Consider the following 25,850-nt stretch of genomic DNA (forward strand, 5'->3'; position numbering starts at 1 on the left):
ACAGAAAGACTCAGAAGAAGCTTCTATCCCCAGGCCATCAGGATGCTCAACGAACAATAACACTATGTAACAACCATCAAATGCACTCACAGCACACACATCCACATGCACACACTCACTTTAAACATACAACTCACTGCAGCACCCACTTTAACCACTTTAGTACACCTAAGCACACTTTATATTTATCGGTAAAGAATTTGCACTACAACCCATACCTCATTACACCTTACTGTAAATTATATTGTACCTAAATTGTACCTCATCCCACTTCTGCTTTGCACTGTATAGTATATTGTATGGTAACTCAGTTACTTCTACTCTACATAGAGCATTGTATATATGTATATACTGAACATTTTTGTCTACGTACTTGACTTCTATTTTATACTTGCTATACTTATTTTATTATCTATTTTTGCCTAGCACAGTCTCTGGAGCGAAACAGAAAGAAGCATTTTGTATAAAAGTATTCTGTACTTCTGTATGACAACTAATAAAGAAACTTGAACTTGCCAGATACCCAGGTGGGGTATCTCCCGGGCCTTTCTGTGTGGAGTTTGCATGTTCTCCCCCTGTGCTCGCAAGGGTTTCCCCTCCAGAAAAAGAGATAAACCCAATGGAAAAACCTGCAGAACAAATCGCTAACGCACAAATCGCTAAAGCACTTGGATTGGTCTCCGGGTGCGGCCCACACCGCAGCCCATGTAGGATGGAATGAATGCATGTGTGTGTTTCCTCTGTGTGTCCCCCATGGCATGTGTGTGTTTCCTCTACGTGTCGCCCATCGCATGTTTGTATTTCCTCTACATGTCGCCCATCGCATTTGTGTGTGTTTCCTCTGTGTGTCCCCCATGGCATGCATGTGTTTCCTCTATGTGTCGCCCATCGCATGTGTGTGTTTCCTCTACGTGTCGCCCATCGCATGTTTGTGTTTCCTCTACATGTCGCCCAGTTTAATCTTTAATCTTAATATAAAGACATATGGCTCCCTAGAGGACCATCTGTCTGTGTCAACAGTTAAAATTATTTGATTGACAGTGCGGATGCGTGCCGGGAGTCCAAATGGCCGAGCAGTCGTTATCAGGGCTTCCGCAGACTCTTCCTGAAGAGAGGGGGTTCTGCCATACTGTCAAATTGCTTCCTGACTCACACTCAATGGAGCCCGTTAGTTAGGAGCATCATCCTGTCATTCTGTGTGGTTTGGTTTGCCTTTAGTTTCATATCGAGGTATATTATTCCTTTGTTTCACTGCTACCCGTGAGCTCCACTTGTCTCTCTGTGTCTGAACATAATGGTGTTAGAGCTACTGTTTCTGTTTACCTCCTCGCTCTTCACTGCCATCACCGTGGTGATCATCAGTGTCCTAATTTGGCAGTGCTGCCGTCTCCAAAACACACACACACACACACACACACACACACACACACACACACACACACACACACACACACACACACACACACACACACACACACACACACACACACACACACACACACACATTCATTACTTGTGTCCGGGAACATTTCATAGTTGTGATTGTGTAGACCTGCATAACTACTATTATTACTACACAGCCAAGAGATTTACAACTGATTTAACCTTGTATCTTATTGCCTAATTTCTTTTCTTCGTAAAACCACACTCTTGTTTAATAAATAATAATTTTAATTAAGACTAAAATTGTACCATTGCTCACTGCTGACACAGATTATGAGTTCCTCATTTTAATTATCAACCCATACTGAGTACTGATCCAAACCTTTAATTTTACTGAACAGAATCAACTTAGAGCAGACCATTAATTTGGAGTCATTGGACAAAAATTATAAAGTTTCGTTAAACAAAATGTTAAATTAAAATGTTAAATAAAAAAAGAAATGTGCTGTACATTTTCTATTCTACTCATTTGAGATATAGCACTTCAGATTTTAATTTGGGATATATTACATTTATGCCATGTATGTTTGCTTGTACTGGCAGTTGGATATATGAAATTGTGGTCTGAATCCAATAGTTGTTAGGCTGTAAGCAGAGACATTTGATGGAGACATTTGATGGTGCTATGTTGTGTAGGCTGTACTCAGAGACATTTGATGGAGACATTTAATGGTGCTATATTGTGTAGGCTGTACTCAGAGACAGTTGATGGTGCTATATTGTGTAGGCTGTACTCAGAGACAGTTGATGGTGCTATATTGTGTAGGCTGTACTCAGAGACAGACAGGACACTGCAACGTTATTGCACTGTAGAGATGTTAATGTCTGCTAATGTCTGCTAGTATCTCGTCTCTCTCCTAACGCAGAAGCTCAGTGACTCATCAAAGCCCATTAAAAACGCTGCACTGAGACAGGAGGCTGATACAGAGTCCCTTGGCGTTCCTGTTTTCACTCACTGATAATTGAAAAGAAGCAAAAACCTAGATGTGTTTTCTGATAAGGTGCATGTGGTGTTTTGTGCAACCGAGCTATTTTTGCTCCGACTTTGATTTTCCTGTTGCTGAGGAAGGTCCTTCATTTGTGGCACACGTTCATCAGCAGGGCCGGTCTTAAAGCAGTTTTTTTTCTTTTTTTTACGAATTTCTCTAATTTCTTCTGTATTTTGCTCCCATCCCAATTTAGTCGTTATGCCAATTCCCTTCCTGGTCGTTGCGCGCATTGCCCCACTGTCGGCCTAGGGAGGGTGTAGAACTACCACATGCCTCCTCCGATACATGTGGAATCAGCCAGCCGCTTCTTTTCACCTGACAGCGAGGACTCTCACTGGGGGAATGTAACTCATGCGGAGGTTCACGCTATTTCCCCCCGATCCCCTCCCTGCTGAACAGGCGTCCGACCGACCAGTAGGAGTCGCTGTTTACAACGACCAGGACACATACCCCGCCGGCTTCCCACCCGCTAACACTGCCAATTGTGTTAGTAGGGACGACTGACCAAGCCGGAGGTACCGCTGACAGCTGGATTCGATCCCAGAGTCTCTGCGGTGGTAGGCGAGTGCATTCTCCACTGCGCTACCCAGCCGCAGTGGCGATTTTACCACTGGGGCACCAGGGGCACGTACCCCCCCTGAAATCTCAGGTGCCCCTGAGGTGCCACCCCAGAATTTTGTAAAAAAAAAATTATTACATTTTGTTTTCTTTAAAAAAAAAGAAAATTATAATATAACCCTAACTAACCTTACTGTCATCATGCACTTGTCCTAATATACTAACCTACACTGTAGCACTCAACACTTTGATGAACATTGTTACTCAGCTGATAGAGTTGTGCCCTTCCTGATGACTTGTCGCTTTGGATAAAAGCATCAGCTAAATGACTAAATGTATGTGCCCCCATTGTGCCCCTGCCCTAAATGACTAAATGTATGTGCCCCCATTGTGCCCCTGCCCATATTGGCGCAAGCTGATGCAAATTTAAACCAGTCCGTAGCACTGTTGCAGGACAATGATGATGAGAGAGGAGGCATAGACAAGGGAGTAGAAAATAATGATTTGTATTTGAAGAGCAAGCCGGTAAACAAGGGCACGTTACAAAACAACAAAACAGGCGCAACCTAGCTGGCACTGAGGAACAAAAACGGTGTTTACAAAAGAACAAAACAGGTGCAGCCTAGCTGGCACTGAGGAACAACTAAAAGAAAAGGCAACAAAACAACGAAAAAGAAAAGGCAACAAAACAAAATACTTATCGAACACTTACTTAAACAACAACACTACAGGGTACGGAGGCATCGACAGGAACAAGGGAAACGGAGGTATGTCACCAGTCACCACACAGAGGAGAAGACCGAACACACATATATACACCGACTAATTACAATTGGCCACACTTGGCCAGGCCAGTCTAAAACACAACAACAACAAACTAAACACAAAAGCAAATTACAAAACCACAAGCAGACAGGGGAACCACATCACACAAGGGAAGGGACATTCAATAACACACACCATGAAATCACATTAATTATATTCATCATAATAGTCAATACCGGTGTGATGATTGCCTGCACCATCTGAACCATCTGATGGTGGCCACTAGAGGGAGGTAGGAGACCAGGTAGGAGACCACTGTTCCCATTGTGACCACTATTTACATTGTGGCCACTGTTTACATTGTCCTCCCTGGAACCGTTACACAGGGGACTATAATTTGCCGGCGCAGAAGGAATAAAGGATACATAACCTCTCAAGTTCAATGTGGGTTATTCTGAACCGGTCACAGCTGATGTCGAAATGATTGACAACCATTGTAGGTGTAGCCAAGGAGCGCATTTTGACTGCTTCAAGAAGCAACCCTTGACAACTCCAGCGCTGATTGCAATTTGGAAGTGCAACAACGACTGAGAAGCCGGGTGCACTGCAGATTCAGTCAGAACAACTTCAAGAAGACAAACTTACCTCACTGCTTTCATGTTCGACCCAGATTCGGCTCAAACAAGGGACTAAACACGTTTCGCAATTATGCCACATCAATGTGGAACGCCCTACCCACAGCCGTAAAAAAAATTGAATCCCACCTTCAAAACCCCTCTCAAAGAAAGACAAAGAGCACCTGGCCCCTGTAAATGTCTAAACCCCCCCTCCCACCCACCCACCCCCTCTGAAATAATGTACAGTTTCCTCCCCCTCATATGTATATATTTTCTGTTAAGATCTCTATTTAACAGTACTGTATATTTGCATATCTTGTATGTCACAAATGTAACAGTACTGTATATCTATGTCATGTAGATGTATGTCATACATGTCATGATATATATCTGTATGTTGTCGTGTATGTCATAAATGTCATTATGAATTGAAAATGGGGGACCCTGATGTAAACAAGACGAAAGTCTTTCTCTGGTCTGCATCCCTTTAACAATTGTGTGTATTGAGCCGTACTGTATTGTACTCATTCTGCAATCTGTTAATAAAGTTTTCAATCAATCAATCAAAAAAGGTCAGAGCCAGACATCAAAGAGTCAATTATAGGTTGCTATACATGCCTGTATAGCAATATACAGAAGATATGTATATATGCCTCAAATTAATAATAATGCATAATGCTGGTTAGTTACAGAGCAGGGGACACAAACAGGCTGTATAAGCTGGTCAGGAAGGCCAGTAGCGTGGTTGGGGTGGAGCTGGACTCCCTAGCGAGGGTGGCGGAGAGGAGGAGCCTTGCTAAGCTCCAGGCCATCAGGGAAAACCCCTCCCACGCACTATACACAGACTTGGCTGACAGGAGGAGCATGTTCAGTGCCAGGCTCACACTACCCAAATGCAGCACTGAACGGCACAGGAAGTCCTTCATTCCAACAGCCATCAGACTATGCAATGCATCACTGTGCCTCACTGCATCACTGAGCACAGAGTGACAGTTACCATCTTCCTGGACTCTTAGTTTTGAAACAGCACTGTGCAATATTACACCTACTGTAGACCTCAGTATATTTTTACTGTATTTATTTACTGTATATTGTATATATCTCTCCATTTATCAAACTCAGCCCGTGCTTGAGCATTAGCATCTGCAGCTAATGTATCTGTCCATTAGCATACCCCATAGTCTTAGCTTTTAGCAAGTGCTCCATCTGAAACTTCCAGTTGCCCAGTTCTCTGGTCCGCTCAGCCGGTCAATAAACAGCTTGTCATCCATTGTGAAATCCCACATTACTGTTCATCTCACACAAAACTCTGTGTAGCTTCTTAGCGTCGATCTTAAGATAAGATATTCCTTTATTGATCCCCTTGGGGAAATTCAGGCATCATAGCAGCATGGGGGAAGGGGGGGGGGTGTACAGGTAGTAAAAACAACACAAGCAGTGTAAACAAATAGGTCAATATAATTTACTATCTATTCACAGTGTCACATAAGGTGCAGTATGCATAAGGTAGTGTTATAATTTACTATCTACTGAAATATACATTATTCACAGTATCACAGTATCCACTGAAATATACATTATTCACAGTATCACAGTATCCACATAAGGTGCAGTATGCCTAAGGTAGTGTTATTGTCCTCCTTGGGTTCCTATTAGTCCCAGGTCAATGTCTGGCAGCAGTCGCTGCCCCCTGTTGTGGAGCCTGGAGGTCGCTAGTCGCTGCCCACTGTTGTGGAGCCTGATGGTCGCTGGTATGAAGGACTGTCCGAGGCGGTTAGTTGAGTGTCGGGGGGGTATGAGTCTGTGGCTGAACGAGCTTCTCATCTTGACTAGCTCGTCGTAGAGGGGGTGGTAGGGGTTCTCCATGATGGCAGCCAGCTTCCTTCTCATCCCCCTCTCTGCCATCACCTCTAGTGATGCTTGTTGAGCTTGTTGGTGTCCCTTGAGTTGATGTAGCCTCCCCAGCTTGCCACAGCATAGAAGAGGACGCTGGCCACTACAGATTGGTAAAATGTCTATTGCACACGTTGAAGGACCTGAGTTTCCTCAGGAAGAACAGCCTGCTCTGTCCCTTCCTGTAGAGGGCCTCTGTGTTATCCGACCAGTCCAGTTTATTGTTCAGGTGTACCCCAAGGAACTTATATGAGTCCACCACCTCCACCCCTCGGATGGTGATGGGAGTCGGGGGGGGGCTCTTCTTGCCCCACCACCAGCTCCTTGGTCTTACTGGTGTTGAGTTGGAGGTGGTTGCTGTCGCCCCACCCCACAAAGCTCTCCACCAGGGCTCTGTACTCCTCCTCATCATCGTCGGTGATGTAGCTTACGATGGAGGAGTCGTCTGAGAACTTCTGCAGGTGGCACCCGCTTGAGTTGCGGCAGAAGTCTGAGGTATAGAGGGTGAAGAGGAAGGGTGACAGCACAGTTCCTTGGGGGGCGCCGGTGTTGCTCACCAGTACGTCAGACTGACTGTCTGCGGTCTCTCAGTGAGGTAGTCCTTGATCCAGGCCACCAAGCCGTGCTCCAGCTGCATCGCAGAGAGTTTCTCCGCTAGCAGTGACGGCTGGATGGTGTTGAAGGCGCTGGAGAAATCAAAGAACATAATCCTCACTGAGCTGCGTGGCTTCTCCAGGTGCGTGTACGCTCTGTGGAGCATGTAGATGTTGGCGTCCTCCACCCCGATGTTTGCCTGGTATGCAAACTGCAGGGGGTCGAGGGAGTCACGCACCAGGGGCTTGAGGTGTTGCAGGACCAGACTCTCAAACGTCTTCATGACGTGTGACGTCAGAGCGACTGGCCTGTAGTCGTTGAGGGTGCTGGGTCATCCCTTCTTGGGCACCGGGACAATGCAGGAGGTCTTCCAGAGCTGGGGCACCCTCTCCAGCCTCAGGGAGAGGTTGAAAAGATGTTGGAGCGGTGCTGCCAGCTGCCCCACACATGCTTTGAGCACCCTGGTCTTGGCCCATAACCTGTTGTATATTTACCAGAGCTTGTTGCACCATACAGCATTTACAAGCAGAGGTGGTATTTAGTGATAGTGCCATCCAGTACTACAAGAGACAAATCTGATCTGCTAAAATAGTTGTCTGACAGCAGTGGAGGCAATAAAATATTATGTATGTACCTTGCATTCATGAAATACTTGAATCCCTTTCATGTCATGGGGCAACTTGATAATTGAGTGAGAAAACACTTGTTTAAAATACTTTTTGATTTGTAACCAGTTGTATAAATGTAAATAAGCACAGCACTGGTGGCAATACAATATTTGAAACGATGCATGTACCTTTCACTCACATGCAAATACTTGAATTAATATGAATGAATAATTTCATGCCATGGGGCAACTTGATAGAGTGATACAATTCATTTAGTTTATTATTAATTGAATTTATTGAGTGATAAAACACTTTAAAATACTTGTACAGCACTACAATGGCTGCTCTGCTTCTGGTCTCCAGTCCAGTGGCCTTGCTGGCTATTGGGCTCTTCTTATTCTTAGAACAATAGACCCGTTACTGATATTGGGAGTTGTGCCTATAATTTACTATTTCGCTCTGACCTGGTGAATGACCTACAATGGCTAACATGTTTTAGGTTTGTTAATAGTAGACAGCCCTTGGGTGAACAATTATTGTTGTAATTAGAAATCTCTTTTGTAATGTCTATCAATATAATACAATTTTTATTTCTGTTTTAATTTTATTTATTCTATTTTATCTCTGTTATCTTGTCATTATTGCAATACGTTTCTGTCCTGTGATGTCTTATGTATTATTATTATTGTGTTGTTGTGTCTTTCATGTGAAAAAAAGAGACTTGTACAGCAGTGGTGCCAATAAAATATTTTCTATGAACCCCAATGGCTGAAAAGAGTTGTCTGATCTGCTATTGGTAAAATAATGTAACCTAATATACTCACCTTTATACCTTACCTGCTTAGGGCCCGCGTCCACCTATCTCACAAAAACACTGGCAGTTCCTATAGGCGGCGCATGCGGCCGCATACGCTCTCTCCCCATTGGGATACATTGAAAAAAGACGCGTGCGGTCATAAATATGAGGCAGGTGGACCCGGGCCCTAAGCGTCCACCTATCTCACAAAAACGCTGGCAGTGCGCCGGTAGTACTGGGGGTGGAGCGCTTGCGAAAAAAAAAAAAAAACGCAGCGCGAGCCTTTGTCTGAATATGCGCCCAGCGCAATGCTCTGAAAGTTCCGAAAATTTCAACTTTAAACGGTGTGTGCGGCCGCACAATAAAGCTGAAAGGCGCTGAAAAAAGAAGCCGACTGCAGCGCATTTCCTTATAGGCGGCCGTGCGGCCGCATACGCTCCCTCCCCATTGGGATACATTGAAAAAAGACGCTTGCGCCAAGAAATATGAGGCAGGTGGATCCGCGCCCTTAGGCTACCTGTCTAGATAAACCCAACTTCCTTTATACTTACCAGTCATACGTAGCTATATATAATTTTTTTTTAAAAAGATCCATGTAAAAAAAATCTTTTTTTACTTCAGTTTTTTGTTTTATTTTTTAAAAAATGTTGGTGCCCCCCCATACTAGCTCATGCCCCCCCCTGTGCCCCCCTGCTAAAAAAATCCTAGAATCGCCACTGCCCAGCCGTCCTTAAAGCAGTAAAGGAAGAGCGGCGAACACAGTCTTACGCAGACAAATACAGACACTCATTCATTCACTCACGTACTCACTCGCTTGCACACACACACACACACACACACACACACACACACACACACACACACACACACACACACACACACACACACACACACACACACACACACACACACACACACACACGTGTATTGTAGGCCAATATTGTAGGCCACCCTGGGGGAACCCCCCCTCCTTCTATCATGGTGCATCTCTTTGCTATGCACTCTAGTGACGTCATCGTTGCCAGGCAACCTTGTGAGCAAAACAGAATCCCTCTCTGCACAGACGGGAGGCCCCATCCTGTTGATTGGCACGTGTCTCTCTCTCTCTCTCTCTCTCTCTCTCTCTCTCTCTCTCTCTCTCTCTCTCTCTCTCTCTCTCTCTCTCTCTCTCTCTCTCTCTCTCTCTCTCTCTCTCTCTCTCTCTCTCTCTCTCTCTCACACACACACATACACAGATAGGGAGAGAGAGAGATTGAGTTATTCTTGACAAGCTATGTCTCCGTCTTCCTCCTCCTCACATCCGATAGCTCAGACTGCATGGTCTGCACGCCACCCTGCCCTTGTTCACACTGTCTGCTGAGGGGAGTAGAGAGAGAGGACAGAGCTGGTCTGAACAAGTAAAGCTGGGATCTCACCTCACTTCACATTTAAACCGTTTTTGACAGCGCAAAAGGAGAATAATATAGTATTTTCAAAGAACGATTTTGTAGTCTTTATCTGTGTATGTTAATTACTGTATGATCAGTAATGCTGTGAGTTGGGTCGATCCTAGATGTAGTCAAGGTTAGGCTGACATTAAGTTGAATGGAAGCAGCCATCTCCTCGTTTATGACCTTTTAAACAGGTTATTACCTCGGATGTCAGAATCATCAGCAATGTGTTGCATTGTTAACTAGATAACGTTTGATATATCGCTTGATGTATATATCCTCAGATAGCTTGAATATTTTTTATATTAATATTATATTAATACAGGCTTCAATAGAACTGGCACCTAAGTCTGGCACCAAGCAGAGCATAGAACGCTGGTGTTCTGATGTGACAACCCTTCCTTCTTTTATAGTGTCCGTAGATGTAGTGTGCCTGCTCAGCCCTGCAAATGGTGGCATCTCTAATGTGACCACAGTCAAATGGCTTAACGGAAAAAATTAAGATAAGCATGATATTCATATTTAAAATGTTTTTTAATGTTATATTTTTATTGTTTTTAGTAACATCTAAGGAGCATTGTGAGAGAGTTGTCAGAGTTAAACATATTTATTTTCAGAGCAAAAACATTAATTTATTACGTAATGTACACTGTAGTGCACATCAGGACTTACTGTATGTTTGTTTCATATTTATTTAGTAGACAGCTCTATGTCAGAGTGTGAGAGACGAAAGATGAAGAGCCAGATGAAGTTGATAAAGACCATCAGTCTTCTGGATGCTCTTCAGAAAATGGGCCTGCCTGCTGCTGGGACAATTCAGAAGAATAAAATGTGACGTTTTCTTTTCATCTTTGTCACACCAGTGAAAACACTGTGAATGTGGATGCAATTTTCATAATTCCTATCTAAGATTCTTACAGTGCACATTTTGTAAAATATTAACTTAATAGAGTTAAGTTAAAAAAAAGAAATCTTTGAAATGTGTTCTTTAGCACCCAAACACTTAAATTATCACAAAATAATACAAGTGACAACACTTTTTTTCCCTGGGTCTCAGGAGGATATAACTGTATTGGCACTCGCTGCCTTTACTTATGGAGCAATCTGACAAAAACTAATTATTTCCAGGGGAAACATAAGCTTTTTAATGTGGGACTGACAAGAGTAATGACTACGACTGAGAAAAGAACCCTTGTCATGGTATTGTGTGGAATGGATGCTAAGTCCTAGAGAGTCCCTGTAGAGAATGGAGCATGTCAGATGCACATGTTCCCAGCGCTATAGGCCAAGTGCCGTTCAGCCTCTACTGAACAAACAGCATGAAGCACTTAAAGCACACAACCCTGACAACCTCATTATCTGAGTCAGAAGTCAGAAGAACCTGTCCTCGAATGGTGCATCGCCTAAACGCTAAGGATTAGACAACATGACGGAAGGCGCTCTGAAATCAGACCACCTGTTTAATGGTGCTCAGAATTAGACACTATTGACTATTGTCTGCAGACAAACCACTCATTGTGTGTGTGTGTGTGTGTGTGTGTGTGTGTGTGTGTGTGTGTGTGTGTGTGTGTGTGTGTGTGTGTGTGTGTGTGTGTGTGTGTGTGTGTGTGTGTGTGTGTGTGTGTGTGTGTGTGTGTGTGTGTGTGTGTGTGTGTGTGTGTGTGTGTGTGTGTGTGTGTGTGAGAAAACACCACCCAGGAGCCCAATCTGCACCAGCAATCATCACAACCCCCCATACACAAAAACCCATGTACGCATAAACACACACACACACACACACACACACACACACACACACACACACACACACACACACACACACACACACACACACACACACACACACACACACACACACACACACCTCGCCTACAGTGCTTTTTTTCTCTAAACGTCAGCAACATTATGTAACCTGCTGGCTAGAATACACTCTCTAAAGTCTAAACCCTTGTAAAGTGTCTCACTGGCACACCATCCTATACAGTATGTGCTATAAAACCAGGATTATATGCATTCGGGATTATCCAATAGACAGCTCCTACCATAACGTTCATTCTATGACCCAATGCTATCTATTGCGTCTGTCCCGCGTCATGCAAAAGGAATCAGACACAGCAGCGCCTCTCAGCCGCTTCCTACGCGGTCCTAGAGTGCATCACACCTCTCCTATGTTTTACATGTCAGACCACCCATCACCTCCCTCCCTACAGCACCTCCCTCCCTCTCTCCCTCCATCCTGTTCCTCCACTCACTCCCCCCCCCCCCCCCCCCCCCCATCCGCAGGCAGGCCTGGTTAACTGCTTTTGGGTTTCTGCTCGGCTGTCCCGTCCCATCCCTCACGCTCCTGTGTCCTGCCCCCGCATCCTCCTCTACTTTCATCCCTAGACCCCTCGCCCGATGGGATTAGCGATGGTGCTGATTTATCTATAAAGATCATCGGTTAAAAAAACATAAAGATGCTTCATACAGTGCGATCGTTTATAAGAGAATGTTCTGGATCACCCTAATCTTTTCTCTTTTTTTTCCTCTCTCTCCCCTTCGCTCACTCTTTCTTCCCCTCCATTGCCCTCTTCTCACTTTGCATACCTCTCTCTCTCTCCCTCTCTCTCTCTCTCCTCTCTCTCTCTCTCTCCCTCTCTCTGTCTCTTTCTCTCTCTCTCTCTCTGTCTCTCTCTCTCTCTCTCTCTAGGTCAGATGAGGTCATCGTTGCAGCAGAACAGTGCTGCTGAGGGACCCTGCTCCTTCCCAGTCGTGAGGAGCAGCTTGTTACTGTGACAGCCCACTGCCCTGTGGACACACAGCTGAGTGATCTTATCCTGAATACCTCAGGCTGCCTGGGAACTGAAGCCCTCAGACACACCTCGTGTCGGCTAGGAGACGCAAATAATAAACGTTTATTTTTATTTTATCTGGCATTTATCAAGGAAAAATACGAAGAAAGTGGTCCCAAAACACCTCTACTTCGAACGAGACCACTTCACCTCTGCCTATTCAGGAAGTGTTGCCTGACCTCTGCAGGACCTGTGACACATTCACAGCCGATCAACAAAACACTGTTTAATATCTGCTGTTTTAAATCTCCGACTGGCCAGGAGCTCACTGTGGCAGAGATGATAGCTCACCCCCCGGTCTCCATCTTATTACTCCTCCTGACCCGGGGATAAGCAGCCTCCTAGCCTCCTACTACCTGTGGACTGAATCCCGCTCAGACACGCACCCCCTGCCCCGCTCTGCCCTCAGCCCCCTGGCAGCAGGCATGATGCATGATGGGGGATGGGAGCTGGGTGTGCTTGAGCCCAGCCGAGTTCGCTCAGCTACAGAAGTACAGCGAGTGTGAGTATTGATATCCTTCATTATTTTAGTTGCTCTGTTTGTGTGTGTGTGTGTGTGTGTGTGTGTGTGTGTGTGTGTGTGTGTGTGTGTGTGTGTGTGTGTGTGTGTGTGTGTGTGTGTGTGTGTGTGTGTGTGTGTGTTAATATGTGGATAATTGTTTGTTTAATATATGGGCATATATAATTAGTGTGTGTGTGTGTGTGTGTGTGTGTGTGTGTGTGTGTGTGTGTGTGTGTGTGTGTGTGTGTGTGTGTGTGTGTGTGTGTGTGTGTGTGTGTGTGTGTGTGTGTGTGTGTGTGTGTGTGTGTGTGTGTGTGTGTGTGTGTGTGTGTGTGTGTGTGTGTGTGTGTGTGTGTGTGTGTGTGTGTGTGTGTGTGTGTGCGTGCGTGTGTGTTAATATGTGGATAATTGTTTGTTTAATATATGGGCATAAATAATTTGTGTTTTTGTGTGTGTGTGTGTGTGTGTGTGTGTGTGTGTGTGTGTGTGTGTGTGTGTGTGTGTGTGTGTGTGTGTGTGTGTGTGTGTGTTAATATGTGGATAATTGTTTGTTTAATATATGGGCATAAATAATTAGTGTGTGTGCAATCAGTCTGATATTGATTATATACCTTAATGCTAAGAAAACTAACAAAACAAAACAAAAAATAACCTTCATACTGTCTTTTACTATCATGCACTTTGCTACTAAATAATCTTCCTTGCCTATATTACTACCTACTATGCTAATATGACTCTACTACTATGGACTCAAGACTGTAGCACCCAAGTTCAACACTGTTTGACGGACATTGTTACTTAGATGCCGGAGTTGTAGGCTACCCTTCCTGCTGACTTGTTGTACAGAACTTTGTCTCTTTGGATAAAAGCATCAGCTAAATGAATAAATGTAAATGTAAATGTAAATGTAAATGTAATGTAAATGTTTAATGCGTTGTAGTTATCAATGCATTAAACATTAAATGTAAATGTAATGTAAATGTTTAATGCATTGTAGTTATCAGTAGCTACATCACTGGACTGAAACTGAATACAGAGGCTGTCCCGCTTACTGATAATGGAAGTCCAATAGTAGAGGTGTCTCTAATGTCTGTAAGGAATCCGAGGCACTCTGATGGTGAATTAAATATCCTTTCATTTAACATGGATATTTCTCAGAATAATTACATACTATACCCTTGAAGAGCACCTGATTTATCATAAATCAAATCAAATCAAATCGTAGTTCTTTGACTAGTGCAGCGCTCCCTACGACGTCGTCTTCATTATATCATCGGTTTACTCCTCATACCTGGTAAACAGTTTGTGCATGAATCATCTAAGCAAGTTTTGCGTTTAGCTTTTAACCCTTTCACTACCACACGACAGAAGGTTAACCCTTTACTATCACACTACCGACGGTTAACCTTCTGTCGTGTGGTAGTGAAAGGGTTAACCTGCTGTTGTGTGGCAGTGAAAGGGTTAACCTTCTGTGTATTGTCACAGTGAAAGGGTTAACCGTTTGGTAGCGCGGCAGTGAAAGGGTTAAAGCTCTGTGATTGAAAATGCAAATCGCCATTCCCGTCACGCCGGTGAGTTGTATCTGGACGCCGGTCATCATCGCTGTCACTTGCCTTACCGGCGTCATCACTTGTTATTGTCAAAAGAGCACATCTACTCTGACTCTTGTTGTCTCTCTCTCTCTCTCTCTCTCTCTCTCTCTCTCTCTCTCTCTCTCTCTCTCTCTCTCTCTCTCTCTCTCTCTCTCTCTCTCTCTCTCTCTCTCTCTCTGTCATTGTGGAGTATGAATACAGTATTTCTCTCTCACACAAGCCATTCAGCCGGGCAGAGCTGAGTCACCTGGGAGTGACGCACGCGCATGCACAGACACAGAGGCGCTTTGATACGGCGGGCACAGGGAGGGCGACCCGGCCCAGACCCATGATGCGGGAGACACCTCCTGGATGTACACTGGCCACAAGCTACATCTAATAGCACAGTGACACCACACACGCACACAACATGCATACTCACGTATACACACGCACACGCACACACACACACAGACACACACACACAGACACGTGCACACACACACACACACACACACACACACACACACACACACACACACACACACACACACACACACAGACACGTGCACACACACACACACACACACAGACACGTGCACACACACGTGCACACACATGCATACTCACGTATACACATGCGTACTCACGTATACACACGCACACGCACATGCACACACACACACACACACACGCACACGTGCACACACACACACACACACACACAGACATGTACACACATGCACACATACACATGCACCCACACACACGCCTACACACACACACACACACACACACACACACACACACACACACACACACACACACACACACACACACACACACACACACACACACACACACACACACACATTTTAAAATATATTTGGGGGAGGGGGGTTGACTTCTTGGTCAGAAGAAAAGAAACGTACATCTTATTTAAAGACAGTAACTCCTAAAATATGCTTTTTTTCATAAATATTCACAGATAAGTGTCCGTTAGAGGCCAAAGAGACAAGAGAGAGAGTTCAGGTTCCCTGGCAACCAAGTGACCCATGTGTCCCATGTTTGTCACATTATCCTTCTGTCTGAATATGCTGTATGTATTTATTCTTTACACTCAATTAAAACACAACAGCTGGATTTGTCACATGTTGATTGATAACGACCACAAAAGTGAGCAAGAAAAGCAAAGTTGCTGACAAAAAAGATCCCAGTAAACGACTCAATTAGAGGACGAAGACTCAAGGCAGTCATACGAATCGTTGTTGATGGTGAACGTGATGGTGGTGTTTCAAAATGCCACCATGGGAGGAAGTGGATTTCTTCTGCACCAAAATTCGACCCACATTTGGCAGGTGGCAGTGGTAATGTCGAGGCCTGCAGTGCCTGCAAGATTATAGGTTCAGAGAGTCAAGACCTGAGAGTAATCTTCAAGTGCATGGTGCTCCGTTTTGGCAAAATCGTCTAATGTGTTACATTATGAAGCTATGGGGTCCACCGTCGTTGCCTTACGCCTGCCCTCATTAAATGTTATGTCATGTAGCCTATATTTCCATATCCCAAATATGTCTTTATCCCGAAGTAGATGATGCACTGTTGCTGTTTTTTTTTATCAAGACTGGTGTACGAGTCCAGGGCAGCCAGTTGATCTGAGCTTTTTTTTGCATCTTCTCACGTTGCATATTATTTTTTATTAAACATAAAAGATGTAGCCTATTATTATTATGATTATTATATTATGTGGTCAGCCTTTGTTCTATCCCACCTTTCATGCGACAGCTGATAGCTTGACGAAGCAATATCCTCACGGGTTGGTGGTGCGGGGATAGTAGCATTGGGCAGCACTCCACTTGTAAAGATTTTTGTAGTGATGTATTACCTACAAGCTAACCCCCACAGAATGAAATGAAAATAGTTATGAAAATAGTTGTAGTGATGTATTACCTACAAGCTAACAGCCACAGTGAAAATAGTTGTAGTGATGTATTACCTACAAGCTAACACCCACAGTGAAAATAGTTGTAGTGATGTATTACCTACAAGCTAACCCCCACAGAATGAACCACAACATCACGTATGAAAATAGTTGTAGTAATGTATTACCTACAAGCTAACCCCCACAGAATGAACCACAACATCACGTATGAAAATAGTTGTAGTATTACCTACAAGCTAACCCCCACAGAATGAACCACATCATCACATCATCACACCCCCATCCCGCAAGACTGGGCAGTCCCATTCACACGAACGCTGGGGTGAATCCACCCTGGCAATTTCATCATAAATGAAGACGGCATAATGTCTCATCAACTTTGACCCCCCCCCCCATTCCGTTTCCATACCTTTCACACAGAACGGCATGGCAGAATAATGGGGTAAGATTCCGACCTTGAACGGGCAGCGTACAGGGGGCTTAGAAACGTGGAAAAGATTTGAAATGAGAGAGAGAAAAAGGAAGACGGCTGACTGCAGAGATGGTCTTATTTTGTTGCTGGGCCCTGGGGAGGAGATGCCGCTTTTGATTCAGTGCCTTTACAACTCCCTCTTCTCTCCTTTACAACTCCCTATTCCCTCTCCTCACATCTCTCCTTTACAACTCCTTCTTCTCTCCTTTACAACTCCCTATTCCCTCTCCTCACATCTCTCCTTTACAACTCCTTCTTCTCTCCTTTACAACTCCCTATTCCCTCTCCTCACATCTCTCCTTTACAACTCCCTATTCCCTCTCCTCACATCTCTCCTTTACAACTCCCTATTCCCTCTCCTCACATCTCTCCTTTACAACTCCCTATTCCCTCTCCTCACATCTCTCCTTTACAACTCCCTCTTCCCTCTCCTCACATCTCTCCTTTACAACTCCTTCTCCCTTTCCTCACGTCTCTCCTTTACAACTCCCTCTCCCTCTCCTCACGTATCTCCTTTACAACTCCCTCTTCCCTCTCCTCACATCTCTCCTTTACAACTCCCTCTTTCTTCTCCTTATATCTCTCTTTTACAACTCCTTCTTCTCTCCTTTACAACTCCCTCTTCCCTCTCCTCATGTCTCTCCTTTACAACTCCCTCTTCCTTCTCCTCACATCTCTCCTCCATCTGTGTAATTTATCGACAGCGACCAACTAAAAATACCCCCAAGCCCCTCTCTCTCTCTCTCTCTCTCTCTCTCTCTCTCTCTCTCTCTCTCTCTCTCTCTCTCTCTCTCTCTCTCTCTCTCTCTCTCTCTCTCTCTAGCAAAGTAAGATTTTCATTCTATGGCAAACTGTCTGTTTAACTGTGCACATGACAACAAACCATCTTGAATATATCTCTCTCTTTCTCTCTCTCTCTCTCCCTTTTTCTCTATCTCTCTGCAGAAACTTTGCTTTGAAGTTATTTGGATTCTGTGCGCTGGCTTCTCTCTTGTTTTCTTCTTGTTAAGAGCATGTGACAGCAGGAGTCTACAGAGGACTCAACATTATAGAATAAAGGGCTGTAGTCGAGACCACCTTGGTCGAGGCCAAGACCAGGTTCAAGTCTGAATCTCGACTGAATCTCGGTCATTAAAGAACCCAGGACGCCTATCGCAAAGAGTAGGGGGTTCCCAGATGTTCCTGGCTAAATTCCCAATCAGGTCTCTGACATCAAGGCCACCTAATCAATAGGCAATAAATTACTGTCAAAACAGGCATGTGGGCTCTGTCACAGATGTTCTTCTACTCTGTTTTTAAATGGTGCGGGTGTTTGTGTGAAATGGCTTCAAGACTAGTCCAAGATGACAGAGAAGTGGACTGAATTTCGCCAAGGGGATCAATAAAGGAATATTGTATCTGATCTTATCTTATCAAATTCAGACTTTAGACCAAGACCAGACTCAAGTATGAAAACCCTGATAGAATAGAATAGAATAGAATAGAATAGAATAGAATAGAATAGAATAGAATAGAATAGAATAGAATAGAATTGAATTGAATTTTATATAAATACTTTATTTATCCCAAGGGAAATTCGGCTAAGAATGTTAGAATGGCATAATGCTAAGGTTGCCTGTGTTTCTGTTGTTGTTGGCATGTGTGTGTGCGTGTGCATCATTTATGATGTTGATGCCGTGCTGCCCAAGACTATCAGGTATTTCTGTGTGGATGGTGAATGAAGTTCCAATAGAAAAGTAATTGGAACAAATCTACACTATTGTGGAGAGAGAAGCTGACTGGGACTCATTTCCCTCTGGTGATTGTGGATTGGAGAGCTAAATGTTAGAGGGGTCGTATATCACTCTACCATCAATGCAGGACTCAGTGAAGGCCACTCTGTACTGTACTGTACTGTACAGTACAGTGTGTGTGTGTGTGTGTGTGTGTGGGGGGGGGGGGGGCGGGCACACAGGCATACGCCTCTCTGTGTCCTTCCTCATTCAGGAGTCCATAAAGGACATGTACTATGTACACGCCTGTCATCCTCAATACAGTCCATACGGCAATTTAAGAGCCTCCTCATTGAATCCTTCCTATAGTGGCTTTAACAGCCCAGGCTTTGCTGATTCTATGGCTCGTCTCTGAATGAATAATGGAAAGAAAATGAATTGCAAATGAACGCTCTTGACTTGACCTTATCTGATGACGACAACAGGGGGGCTTCCATGTACTACATGCTGCCGCCGCTGCTTCTGTCCATGAGATACACGAGAGCTGGCTGCTGGTGCAGTGTGCGTTTTACTGTCAGGTTACACAGGAACGCTTTCTAATCACATATTCCTCCTCACATTTGAGTTACTCCCTCTGACTTTGTGAATAATAATAAAGGACAAAGATAGAAAAAGCGTTACCGGAGCTGAAGAGCCCCTGAGCACTAAATATAATGAAAGGATCTGTCAAATAGGAAGTCCCAGCCATTATGAGGGCTAACATGATTGATGAAATCTGGTCTTATGGAGTGTGTGTGTGTGTGTGCTCGCGTATGTGTGTGTGTGTGTGTGTCTGTGCTCGTGTGGCCCCTGCTACCTGTATGACAGATGATCGTGGGAAGAGGTCAATAAGGTTAGTGTTCTGCAGGGAGGCCCTGTGTGTGTGTGACCGGGGGATTACCATCTAAAAGTTAAATATACATCATGTCCTTCTTTTGCAAACAAGTCCTGATTAATCACAGGCTCAGTTCAACCAATACCACACTTCTCTAGAAGATTTCAATCAGGGTGTTAAAGGTGCTGTAAGTGGTATTTCTTTGTTCAAATATGTGATAAATAGCTCTCACTGATATACAGTGTTTGGTCGGTAACGTGGGTCTCCCAGTCCAGGTGGGAATGAGATTCCATAAAATTTATTTTCTGTTTACTGCAGAGATGAGGGACTGGGAGACCCATGTTACTGACCAGACAATATATTAGTACTTTAAAATGTAGACCACTTATTTGAACAAACAAAAGAATACCACTTACAGCACCTTAATATAATATAATAATATGTGCTATATTTACAGTATTATGTTAAAAAATATGATTATGTGAAAAGGAACAAAAGGATCATCCACAAAGGCAAGAGTAACTGCACAAGTAGACCTACTGAAATTAAGACATTTATCGGTCCTGCCAGGGTAGTCCAAGGCAGTGGATAAAGACTGAATAGCACTCTTCCAAGAATGCTAGACAAATTTTATTAGCTATGTCCGTCATCTATATGATTTGTGAAACAAAAACAGATGGGGGGACGTTTAAAACTAGGGATGTCCCAATCAAATTTTTTTGCTCCTGATCCGATCCCGATCATGTGATTTTGAGTATCTACCGATACCGATCTTTCCCGATCCGATCATAAAAAAAAATTAAAAAATTTAAAGATTTAATATTTTTTATTTTTTTCTATTTTTCTCCCATCCCAATTTCGCCTCACCAATTCTTCCTTCAATTCTCCCCTCCCCTGTCTTGAACGTTGCTAGACTATGCCTCCCACTGGTTGGCTGCAGTGAGCACAAAGCCTTGCATCACGTGTCCCCTCCGGTACACGAGGAGGCAGCTGTCGCATCTTTTCACCTGAACAGCGCAATCTCTCAGTGGCAAGGAGTAACGCGTGGGAGGCTCACGCTGCCCCCGATACTTCCTGATTCTGCTGTACAGGCGCACCAACCGACCTGTAGGAGTCGCTGTCCACAACGTCCAATCCCCACCCACTGGCTTTCCCACTGCCAATTGTGTTAGTATGAACGACCAGCCAAGCCAGTAGCAACGCCGAGAGCTGGGCTCAAACCCAGCATCTCCTGCGTTAGTGGCGAGCGCCTTGCCATTAGTAACCGATTTGACGCATTTTTGTCAGAAACTGGCGAACCGAGACTGTTGCCTCAATAGTCCCTCGAGGGGCTCGAGGTGGCTCGAGCGCCGGTGGCTCACATTACATTCACCCTGAATGTTGACGTTATCCAGGTGAAAAGTTAACTTCATTCAAGCGAGGCATTGCAACCGGAGTAATCTAAAAACTGAATGATGATATGCAATTTAAAACCAAAAGTAAGGCCTCAGTATGAGTTCAAGACGTTAACATGGTCATGTTTGTTAAATAAAAAAAATTTAAAATTAAAATCCAGATTAAAATGTTGAATTTTCTGAAAATCGCGTGATCGGCCCCGATCACGTGATCGGATCGGGACATCCCTATTTAAAAATGTTTTAAATGTAATTATATGCAGTTATATCCATAAAACTCACACATCTCATATAATACAACAGAAAGTCGTTTTCTGTTTAGTTTGTTGTTTGTTTAAATGTTTCTAAATGGAGGGAGTTGCCCTGAAGCACTTGCAGAGAGATTAAATGAACGTATTCTCAAAAGGCTATATTTTACTTTCAAATGGATGCTTCCGGCAATATAATGCAATGGTCTGTTGCTCCCTTTTCATCTTGTAGCGTGACCAAATGCGGGATCGCAGGCCAATATGCATATTGATAGGGGCAGGGGGGGGGGGGGGGGGGGTCCTGAGCAGAACATCATGCATATTGATAGGAGCATGGTGGGGTGTTAAAGGAACATGCCAACATTTTGGGAAATTAGCGCATCGTCTTCTCCAGAGAGAGACAAGAAGATATATACCAGTTTCCTCTCTGTGCGTTCAGTAGAAAGCTGCGTGTTAGGCACTGTCCGCTTCCATTCATTGTGCTAAGCTATAGGCTAACGTGCAGCCAGATAGCTTTCTACTGAACACACAGAGAGGAAACTGGTATCCATCTTCTTGTCTCTCTCTGGATAAGACGATATGCTAATTTCCCAAAATGTTGGCGTGTTCCTTTAAGGAACGGAAAAGCCCTGGGGCCTGATGGCATTGAACAGTTGGCTGTTCAACTGTTCAATGTGTTGTAGTCGAGTCACTAAATCTCTAGTCCAAGTCGAGTCCGAGTCGAGTCTCGAGTCCCCAGTGTTCGAGTCCGAGTCTGAGTCACCAAAGAAGAGACGAGTCGAGTCCGAGTCGAGTCCCCATTACCCTAATCCGAGTCCGAGTCCGAGTCATCAAGGTTGAGTCCACTCCACTCTGGCAGTCAAAGAGCTGACGTACAAATAAAAAAAAAGGTCTACATTAAACATAAATGTTGTGGCCCCCAAGGCACTGCTCCGGAAGGTTGGAGATCTCCTCCTCCACGTTGACAGCTGTTCCATCTCCCCGTCTCTCGAAGTACGTAACCTGGGTATCACCCTTGACTCCACACTTTCATTTCACTCCTGTCACCAAGTCTGCCTTTTACCACCTCAAAAACATCTCCCGTCTTCGACCCTCACTCTCAGATTCTGTGGCTGAGACCCTGATCCACTAATTTATCACCTCCCGGTTGGACTACTGCAACGGAGTCCTGTTCGGGGTACCCAGCAAAGCCCTGGACAGGCTCCAGTATGTTCAGAACTCAGCTGCCAGGGTTCTCACTCACACCAAGCCCTGGCAGCACATCACCCCCACCCTCATCCACCTCCACTGGCTCCCAGTCAAGTTCTGCATCACTTTCAAACGTCTGCTCCTCACCTACAAGTCCATCCATGCCCTCGCCCCCCGATACCTGTCTGATCTCCTCCACCAGCACACTCCATCCCGGAACCTACGATCCTCTGATCTAGGTCTCCTCTCCATCCCTCGCACCAGGTTACGGACTTTCGGGGACAGAGCCTTTTTTCAGCGTGGCGTCCCCTACCCTCTGGAACTCTCTCCCCCCTGAAATCCGCAATGCCCCAACCCTGGACACATTCAAAACTGCTCTTAAAACACACCTCTTCACCAAGGCTTTTCCCCATCAGTTAGTTTAGATTAGATTAGGTCCATTATCCCTTACCTGCCCTCATCCCCCTTTCCCCCCCTACTTCCCTAGCCCTATTTTTTGTCTTGGTTGTGAAGCGACCTTGGGTTCTATGAAAGGTGCTATAGAAATGTTATCTATTATTATTATTATTATTATTATTATTATTATTATTATTATTATTATTATTATTATTATTATTATTATTATTATTATTATTATTATAAATAATAATCACCATTTCAAAGGGAGTTTATTTACTTTGTGACAAAATAGCCAAACAAATGCACTAGCCATCAATATCGTATGCCAAATGATTAGGGCCTATTACAATTGCCTTTTTAAATAAATAACTATATCAATTAACAAGTCTGACAACCTTCCGAGTCAGAATGCAGTCAATGCTCGAGTCCAAGTCCAAGTCTGAGTCATCAGTGCTCAAGTCCATGTCAAGTCTATGTTTTGTATAGTATAGTTAGGATAGCATAGTGACATAGAGTATAACTGTATATTGTATAGTAGTGTACATAGGACTCATTCCTTTTGTATTTTATCTTAGTACTTTTATCATGTCTATTTTATTTTCTATTCTATTTTATTCTATTATTATTTGTATTTTTTGCACAATCGAAGCGGGCATGGCCACCTTCATTTCACTATATGTCTTGTGTATGTATGTGATGAATAAACCTCTTGAATCTTGAAATCTTGAAAAGTCAAGAGTCCTGAAAATAAGTCCAGGACTCGGACATGACACTGGCTGAGATATTCAGTTTTATTTTTACTATGTCACTCCAACTCTGTAGAGTTCCTTGTCTTTGGAAAGACTCCATAGTTGTACCCGTGCCCAAAGCTCCCAAGTCACTCAATCACTACAGACCTGTAGTGCTTACTTCTCTCTCAAGTAATTTGAGAGAATTGCTTCTGAGCACAGTTCAGGTAGATTTGGACCCGCTCCAGTTTGGCAGGGGTGTTGATGATGCGACAGGCACCCTACTAAGCATGATTCTGACACACCTAGAGGGTGCTAACACCTTTGTACGACTAGTGTCTATTCATTTTTCGTCTGCTTTTAATTGTATACAACCTCACATTGTAGTAGCAGATAGTGAGCATCCACGATTTTGACTGGACTGATATGTTGGCTGATGGATTCTTCTAACTGGAAGGTCACAACATGTGAGTCAATGGCATTTTATCTGATGTCAGCAAACATGAGAGAGGTCGCATAATCATGTTTGCTGACGATTCTGTCCTAGTGTCTCGCCTTAACAGCGTTGACCTCGATCGCGGCCCTGCAGTGGCGGATTTTATGGACCGGTTTTATGGATCGTCCTTCCTGGATATTAATGTCTCCAAAACTAAGGAGATAAGGAGATGGGCATCGACTTTAGGGGGAACCCTACTGTCATCCCTCCTGTGGTGATTAATGGCTGTTGAGGTTGTTTGCAATACAAATATCTTAGCACTGTAATTGACAACAAGCTGACTTTTAAACCCCATGTCGATGCTGTATGCAGAAAAGCCCATTAACACTTTTTATTTTTATCCACTTCTATTTTTTCTCCCATCCCAATTTAGCCGTGCCAATTCTCCCCTCCCCCTGTCTTGATTGTTGCTCGCATGTGCCCCCCACTGGCCGGTTGTAGGGAGGATAGAAGCCCATCACATGTCCCCTCCGATACATGTGGAGGCAGCCAGTCACATCTTTTCACCTGCCAGCGTGGACTCTCATTGGTGAGGAGTAACGTGTAGGAGGCTCACACTGCCCCCGCCATTTTCCTGACTTTGCTGTGCAGGCGCCCCAACCGACCTGTAGGAGTCGCTGTTCACAGCGACCAGACTACCACCCATCGACTTCCCTCCCGCTAACTCTGCCAATTGAGTCAGTATGACGGCCGGCCCAAGCCGGAGGCAACGCCGACAGCCGGATTCGATACCGGTGTCTCTTGCGTTGGTGACGAGCGCAATGTCCGCTGCGCCACCCAGCCACCCCTCAAACTCCATAGTTTTAAAGTTGACAGGACCTTCATGAAAGTGTCACATTTGCTCACATTTGCTTTTGTAAGCTGGTATGGGTCACTCACTTGTTCCCAAAAACTAAAAAATAAACTGCAGGGCATTGTCACAGTGTGCAGCCGAATAGCAGCCGTGACCCTAAGTGACCTGTCTGATGTGCATAAGGTCAGAACATTGAGGAAGGCCCAGTCAATCCTGGATGATCCCAGCCACCCCCTGGCAAATGAGTTCATGTCGCTTACGTCCAGTCGCAGGTACAATCTGCCAAGATGCAACTAATAGACTCAAGAAGTAATTTGTCCCTGATGCCATTGTTCTTTTAAATAATTCAATGTGATGTCATTGTGTTTTGTATTTAGTCATAATTTGATTCAAACTCATTGTCCCTGCTGCCATTGTTCTATTGTATTTTTAAATGATTCATTGTGATTTCTGTACTATTATGTTTTTGTGTATGATAGAGATGATTAATGGGAGAATTGCATTTCACCAAAGGATTTCATGTTTAGTTAACGATTCCAATTTTTAAAAGCCAAATTGCTAACCCTAAAAGACTGGATGTTGCAGAGAATGCGCTGACGCTGGTGACGTCGGGTGATCTGACCTGCAATACTAAGCTAGTGATTTTTCCTTTTTTTAAACTGCTGCTTAAAATTCTAAATCCCCTGCCTTATCAGAGAGAGAAATATATAATAGAAGCTTCCCATAACAACGTTTCACTGTGCGTGAGGTTGTTTGTAGAGCTAAATCTATATTTTATATTATTGCTATGTGTCCATTCTCATTGTCAATTGACAGTATAAACCTTCCCTTCAATATGCCATAAAGAAATACATTTTTCATCAATATGTTCCCATTTTATAGCGTCGTGAATATGAACGTTATACCGCATTGGTCTGCGGTAATTCCTGCAAAGCTAGTTATAGGGCGCTAAGCTAATAATGTTAAATCGTTTGGCGTTTCGGCCCTACACAAGCTACAGTTAAAAATCA

General features: G+C 44.1%; 1 protein-coding gene across 1 annotated transcript in view; it reads left to right on the forward strand.

The window, feature by feature from the left end:
• Positions 1 to 12,956: 12,956 nt before the first annotated feature.
• The window catches only part of dgkg (diacylglycerol kinase, gamma), a gene marked incomplete at its 5' end in the record, with an annotated part of 295,637 nt that continues 282,743 nt past the window's right edge, over positions 12,957 to 25,850 (forward strand). The window contains one exon of the mRNA XM_084311455.1: positions 12,957 to 13,026. Within this exon, the coding sequence (XP_084167581.1) occupies positions 12,957 to 13,026 (70 nt within the window). The remainder of the gene's footprint in view (positions 13,027 to 25,850) is intronic.

This window comes from Notolepis coatsorum, assembly GCF_963971535.1.
Source record: "Notolepis coatsorum genome assembly, chromosome: 3".
Classification (NCBI taxonomy): domain Eukaryota; kingdom Metazoa; phylum Chordata; class Actinopteri; order Aulopiformes; family Paralepididae; genus Notolepis; species Notolepis coatsorum.